Source organism: Eucyclogobius newberryi, unplaced genomic scaffold, assembly GCF_026437365.1.
Source record: "Eucyclogobius newberryi isolate DKJ021-1_F unplaced genomic scaffold, fEucNew1.0.hap1 SCAF_6, whole genome shotgun sequence".
Taxonomy (NCBI): Eukaryota; Metazoa; Chordata; class Actinopteri; order Gobiiformes; family Gobiidae; genus Eucyclogobius; species Eucyclogobius newberryi.
Window position 1 is genome coordinate 4,975,801 of NW_027316278.1, and position 7,621 is coordinate 4,983,421.

Here is a 7,621-nt window from a genome sequence, read left to right on the forward strand (position 1 = left end):
TGATAATGAATAGAAGTGAACTCACAGAACACACATACAGAGGGTTGTTTTTTATGCTCTGCTTTTCATTTTTATTTGTTTCATTCAAATAAAGTTACAGTTACGAGAGTTTGAGCAACAGAAAAGCTGCCGGCAGAATTCACAGTAATCCGAGTATCACAGTTTAGCATTTTCATCACAGTAAATATCTTGTTTCTGTTTTGCAGTTCAGATGTGGCTGTCACTCAGAGACTGGTTCCTGTAAAGAAACAACAAGCACAAAGTCAACAAAAAGACAGAAATCACAAAACAGTCCTGGTCCATGTTTAGTCCTGACTCTGGCACCAGCAGGAGGCCGGTCCATGTTTAGTCCTGACTCTGGCACCAGCAGGAGGCCGGTCCATGTTTAGTCCTGACTCTGGCACCAGCAGGAGGCCGGTCCATGTTTAGTCCTGACTCTCGCACCAGCAGGAGGCCGGTCCATGTTTAGTCCTGACTCTGGCACCAGCAGGAGGCCGGTCCATGTTTAGTCCTGACTCCGGCACCAGCAGGAGGCCTGAATCTGGCACCAGCAGGAGGCCGGTCCATGTTTAGTCCTGAATCTGGCACCAGCAGGAGGCCGGTCCATGTTTAGTCCTGAATCTGGCACCAGCAGGAGGCCGGTCCATGTTTAGTCCTGAATCTGGCACCAGCAGGAGGCCGGTCCCTGAGAACAGGACTACTGTGATCGCACTTCCTGGTTCTAGTCAGGACCCGAGCAGCAGCGTTCTGGATGTACTGCAGCTGTTTTACAGCTCGTTTGGAGAGGCCAGTGAGCGGCCGTTACAGTCTAATCTACTGGAGACAAACGCATGGATAAGTCTCTCCAAATCTGGTTTAGACACTATATTCTGACAATATAGTGTCTATAGATTTGACAATGTTTTTTATGAGGTAAAAAGCTGATGATGTTATTGATTTGAAGTCGGAGTCCATTATTACGACCCAGACAGCATCAAGCTCTTTAGCGTTTCTGTCACAAACATTATCCACATGCACATTGAAATCACCTGTAATGACCAAACCATCAAAGTCTGTGCATACGACTGAAACATCTCATTGCTTGTATAAAACAATGAAGAGAATGGATGGAGACTGTTTTAGCTACATTTTAAAGGACACACACTCAAATGATGAAAACACCCCAAAAGACAACCTGCGGGTCATTATTTCACCTCTAAAAACTGCACAGACACTGATATTTAGCACAGCAAGTTTCAGAATAGTTTCAGTGGGACTGGGCCTTATCTTTTCACAGAGAATATGAATCAAACTTCTCAGATTGGGCAGCCTGACTCGCATTTTGTTTTCCCATCTGTGTGATGTGAAAAATAGCATTGGGTGTGGCTGTTTTTACATATTCAAGTACTAATACAGTCTATTGTTTGTATCTCTGTTTATTCGATACTAAATCTACTGCTACCATTTTACTACTACTACTACTACTACTACTACTACTACTACTACTACTACTACTACTACTACTACTACTACTACTACTACTACTACTACTACTACTACTACTACTACTACTACTACTACTACTACTACTACTACTACTACTTCTGCTCTCGATCGTCACCTCTGAACGTCCAGGAGCATCTGATGGACCCACTCCTCGTCGGGTTTGACACAAACCACACGACGGTTTCTCCTTGTGATTCTGTGAAGAACAAAAATGGTTTATAAAAAAGTCACAGATATTTGTTTCCATAATAAGATGAGATACTTTGTTTTTTTTCTTAACGTTGTTGGGGAGACGTTATCTGATCTGGAGCCGAAGCAGTCGCGGAGTAAGAGTCGTTGTAGAGCAGTAGCAGTAGCAGTATAAATAGTAGTAATAGCAGTAGCTGTAGTAGTAGTGGCAGAAGTACCGGTACTACGTTTCGTTACTTCAGTGAAAGTACATAGGAGAAAAAAATACCTCAAGTCAAAGTTTCACATAAAAATCTGCTTAAGCATGGAAGTCAGTGGTGCCTCCAGGAGTTTGAAACAGAGGTGGCCAGAAGAGGGCGGTCTGGGGGTCCTCAGTAGCAGGAGTAGCAGCAGTAGCAGTAGTAGCAGTATTAGCAGTAGCAGTAGTATTAGCAGTAGCAGTAGTATTAGCATTAGCAGTAGTATTAGCAGTAGCAGTAGCAGTAGTACTAGCAGTAGCATTAGCAGTAGCAGTGGCAGTAGCAGTAGCAGTAGTATTAGCAGTAGCAGTAGCAGTAGCAGTAGCAGTAGTATTAGCAGTAGTATTAGCAGTAGCAGTAGCAGCAGCATTAGCAGTAGCAGTAGTATTAGCAGTAGTATTAGCAGTAGCAGTAGCAGTAGCATTAGCAGCAGCATTAGCAGTAGCAGTAGCAGTAGTATTAGCAGTAGTATTAGCAGTAGCAGTAGCAGTAGCATTAGCAGTAGCAGTAGCAGTAGTATTAGCAGCAGTATTAGCAGTAGCATTAGCAGTAGCAGTAGCAGTAGTATTAGCAGTAGTATTAGCAGTAGCAGTAGCATTAGCAGTAGCAGTAGCAGTAGTATTAGCAGTAGTATTAGCAGTAGCAGTAGCAGTAGTATTAGCAGTAGCAGTAGCAGTAGCAGTAGCAGCAGCAGTAGCAGTAGCAGTAACAGTAGCAGTAGCATTAGTATTAGCAGTAGCATTAGCAGTAGCAGTAGCAGTAGCAGTAGCAGCAGCAGTAGCAGCAGTATTAGCAGTAGTATTAGCAGTAGTATTAGCAGTAGCAGCAGCAGTAGCAGTAGTATTAGCAGTAGCAGCAGCAGTAGCAGTAGCAGCAGCAGCAGCAGTAGCAGTAGCAGTAGCAGTAGCATTAGTATTAGCAGTAGCATTAGCAGTAGCAGTAGCAGTAGCAGTAGCAGCAGCAGTAGCAGTAGTATTAGCAGTAGTATTAGCAGTAGTATTAGCAGTAGCAGCAGCAGTAGCAGTAGTATTAGCAGTAGCAGCAGCAGTAGCAGTAGCAGTAGCAGTAGCATTAGTATTAGCAGTAGCATTAGCAGTAGCAGTAGCAGTAGCAGTAGCAGTAGCAGTAGCAGCAGCAGTAGCAGTAGTATTAGCAGTAGTATTAGCAGTAGCAGCAGCAGTAGCAGTAGCAGTAGCAGTAGCATTAGTATTAGCAGTAGCATTAGCATTAGCAGTAGCAGTAGCAGTAGCAGTAGCAGTAGCAGTAGCAGTAGCAGCAGCAGTAGCAGTAGTATTAGCAGTAGTATTAGCAGTAGTATTAGCAGTAGCAGCAGCAGTAGCAGTAGTATTAGCAGTAGCAGCAGCAGTAGCAGTAGCAGTAGCAGTAGCATTAGTATTAGCAGTAGCATTAGCAGTAGCAGTACCTGATCTCGGTGCGGCGGCAGTATCCAGACACAGGCAGGACCTGGATGGACCGGATGGAGCTCAGGCTGATGGGCTGAGCCGAGGTCCGGACGCACCGACAGCCCAACCTGGGCATCGCTGCAAAAGTCACATCACAACGACTGTAAACGACTCGACAAAACACCGCATAAACTTTGGATTGTTTCGTTTGCCAAAAAAGAGAAAACACAAAACTGCTTCATGGATATTATAAAAGTGATGCGCGAAAGAGGCGTGAAAAATCACCCGCGCTTTTTATCATTTTAATTATTACCCCCATCGCAACCCGGGTGTGTCCCAGTTTTTAATTTTGAAAATCTGATATCGCTAAACAACAGAGAAATTACATTCAATTTACATTTTGCAGTATAAAGATATTGTGAGAAAAACAAGGATAAACAAGGATAAACATATTGTCAGTTGTGCTGCTCATAATTCTCGGTCCAAATATTGAAGAGCATTTTTCCCCTTCAAATTAAATATTTTTGTTGCATATTAACGATTTGAGCAGTAACTTTAAATATAAAATACAAATATACAATACAACTATACAATAATAAAAGACAGTAGATGTTAATATGTAATGTAATATAATGTAAATTAAATAATGGCAATAAAACTGATTCTGATTTTGATTTTTAAAAAAGTCCATAAATAATGTATATATTTTGTCCTGAGCTGGTTACCGTGGAGCGCGGCGACGCAGAGGAGCAGAGCAGCTGCACACAGCACAGTCCTGGCGGCCATCTTGGTGTGGTAGAGTCTGAGGCGCTTGTGTAAAGTGGGTCTGTCTTTATAAAGGAAACAGCAGGTGGTAAAAATAGCTGTGCGAGACGGGGCTTTTCTGAAAGAGATTCTGACCAGTCAGCAACATTTACCACTGAATATCTAATGATGTACTTTTGTGCCCAACTCATCGTTCTAATGCAGAAGTCATGAGCAGAGTCAAAGGTCATCAGCTTTGTCTTTCTCCATCAACTTAAAACAGGCACAATTCAGGTTTAAAAAGTGTATCTTTGGCATTAAATGAAGCCGTAAATATCAAAAACATCTCATAAATGAATCCGAGAGAACATTATTGACCCTGTAATCGATCGAGTGGACTGCGTTCTGAATCTGCTGAATCTGGACACGTGATCTGCACTTTCTAACGTCTCTGGAGATGTTTATGAGAAATACACTTTTACTGATATTGACAATTAAAAATGATGTGATCTTGATAAAATTGTGGAAAAACGTTGTGTTCTGGCTAATGTGAAGCTGTTGTACGCGGCAGAATCATTCACTCGTGTCACTGTGATAAACACCTGAAAATCATTGCTTTAACTTAAGGTTAAGTCATTTCCCATCTGAAAAACCCAAACAGCACATATGCCTCTGCCACGTGGAGCCGGCTGCTGCTGTCATGAGTCTGTCCTGGCTCTCATCAGGAGGCTCCCACTCGTACAATGTCATTTCCGATACATTTTTTATACAGATTCTGTCTCTCACAGTAGAAATGCACCTACGATGAACATTTCAGACGCTGCATCATTTCTAAGAGGGAGATCTACTTACTTTCCTCACTTTAAACAGGAACTACAACAACAGAACCAAGAACCCACAGACTGATCCAAAAAGAGATCAGAGGGTGGAGGGACAACCATTTTCTAGGTGGAAAAACGGGCCCTCTGGTACAGTTAATAATTTAATAATAATAATAATATTAACTGTACCAGAGGGCCCGTTGAGGGCTCGCAATACTGACCTAACCATGTGCAATTCCGTCATATGTGCAATTACTGTGAAATTCATGTGCAATCCATGTGCCGTCGTGACACTTATTCATGTGCAATTACTGTCGTGATCACATGTAATGGTATTTATGTATTTATTTTTATCTTTATTATTTTCCCCTCCATCCCTTGTTGGGAAATGGGAGTTTTTGTTTATAGGAGATCTTCTACTGAAAGTGTTTTTCAGACTTCCTATAAGTGATCTGTTCTTCTGGATCTACCTCTGTATCTACCTGCGTTGCAACAATGAAATTTCCCCATGTGGGACAATAAAGTAATATCTTATCTTATCTTATCTTATATTGATGAACATTTTCACCAAATAAAGGGAAAAAAGGAGAGAATGTCAAAGTGTGTCTGGTGTGGAATTGGCAAATGCCGGCTCCTCTTCTGCTGTAGTGAATCTTGTTTCTTTTTCCATTCCCGTGGATCCTCAGCGCTGCAGGGTGAAGCAGCGTATTCCACCTTCTCTCTCAGGCGGATGTCACGGATCAGAAGCTTTGTGTTTCTTGACCTCTTGCGCTGAGTATTCGTTAAATAGACTCGGGAAGTGAACTGTGTTTGTGCTTTTCACAGACATACAGCGCCTCACACTTGGGACTTGGCTGATCCGGCCGCGGCGAGATGTCCGGATGCCGCCATGACACGCTGTTTATCACTGAAGTGGTGGAGCTTCAGTGTCATCGGTCTTGGACGCTGGTTCGGAGCCGGATTGGAGCCACCGAGCGACGAGCACAATTCATCTTTATTTTCCCAGCTTTTGTTGGAAGTTTGAGATATTCGGGATCCAGATCTCCAAAAAATGGTGACTCATCCCCGCTAGCTAGCTCCACACCGGCACGCTAGCGGGGATGAGTCTGTCTACAGGAGGTGGAGCGGCTGGTGCAGCGGTAACAACCTGGAGTTCAACGCCCAGAAGACAGTGGAGATGATCGTGGACTTCAGGAGAGTCACAGAACAATGACACGCTGAAGATCTGTGTGAGGAACAATGACACGCTAAAGATCTGTGTGAGGAACAATGACACACTGAAGATCTGTGTGAGGAACAATGACACACTGAAGATCGGTGTGAGGAACAATGACACGCTGAAGATCGGTGTGAGGAACAATGACACGCTGAAGATCTGTGTGAGGAACAATGACTCGCTGAAGATCTATGTGAGGAACAATGACATGCTGAAGATCTGTGTGAGGAACAATGACACACTGAAGATCTGTGCGAGGAACAATGACACACTGAAGATCTGTGTGAGGAACAATGACACACTGAAGATCTGTGCGAGGAACAATGACACGCTGAAGATCTGTGTGAGGAACAATGACACGCTGAAGATCTGTGTGAGGAACAATGACACACTGAAGATCTGTGTGAGGAACAATGACACGCTGAAGATCTGTGTGAGGAACAATGACACGCTGAAGATCTGTGTGAGGAACAATGACACGCTGAAGATCTGTGTGAGGAACAATGACACGCTGAAGATCTGTGAGGAACAATGACACACTGAAGTTCTGTGTGAGGAACAATGACACACTGAAGTTCTGTGTGAGGAACAATGACACACTGAAGTTCTGTGTGAGGAATAATGACACACTGAAGATCTGTGTGAGGAACAATGACACGCTGAAGATCTGTGTGAGGAACAATGACACTGAAGATCTGTGTGAGGAACAATGACACTGAAGTTCTGTGTGAGGAACAATGACACGCTGAAGATCTGTGTGAGGAACAATGACACGCTGAAGATATGTGTGAGGAACAATGACACACTGAAGATCTGTGTGAGGAACAATGACACACTGAAGATCTGTGTGAGGAACAATGACACGCTGAAGATCTGTGTGAGGAATAATGACACGCTGAAGATCTGTGTGAGGAACAATGACATGCTGAAGATCTGTGTGAGGAACAATAACACGCTGAAGATCTGTGTGAGGAACAATGACACACTGAAGATCTGTGTGAGGAACAATGACACACTGAAGATCTGTGTGAGGAACAATGACACGCTGAAGATCTGTGTGAGGAACAATGACACGCTAAAGATCTGTGTGAGGAACAATGACACACTGAAGATCTGTGTGAGGAACAATGACACACTGAAGATCTGTGTGAGGAACAATGACACACTGAAGATCTGTGTGAGGAACAATGACACACTGAAGATCTGTGTGAGGAACAATGACACACTGAAGATCTGTGTGAGGAACAATGACACACTGAAGATCTGTTTGAGGAACAATGACACGCTGAAGATCTGTGTGAGGAACAATGACACGCTAAAGATCTGTGTGAGGAACAATGACACACTGAAGATCTGTGTGTGGAACAATGACACGCTGAAGATCTGTGTGAGGAACAATGACACGCTGAAGATCTGTGTGAGGAACAATGACACGAACAATGACACGCTGAAGATCTATGTGAGGAACAATGACACGCTGAAGATCTGTGTGAGGAACAATGACACACTGAAGATCTGTGTGTG

At 43.4% G+C, this 7,621-nt stretch overlaps 1 protein-coding gene across 1 annotated transcript; it reads right to left on the reverse strand.

The window, feature by feature from the left end:
- Positions 1-64: 64 nt before the first annotated feature.
- On the reverse strand, positions 65-4,127 carry cxcl13 (chemokine (C-X-C motif) ligand 13). The gene is made up of 4 exons (XM_072434040.1): positions 4,042-4,127; positions 3,337-3,454; positions 1,601-1,681; positions 65-238 (listed from the first exon to the last, which is right to left on the reverse strand). The coding sequence occupies exons 1-4, from the start codon at positions 4,100-4,102 to the stop codon at positions 208-210; spliced, it is 291 nt and encodes a 96-aa protein (XP_072290141.1). The 5' UTR covers positions 4,103-4,127; the 3' UTR covers positions 65-207.
- Between the last annotated feature and the right edge of the window lie 3,494 nt (positions 4,128-7,621).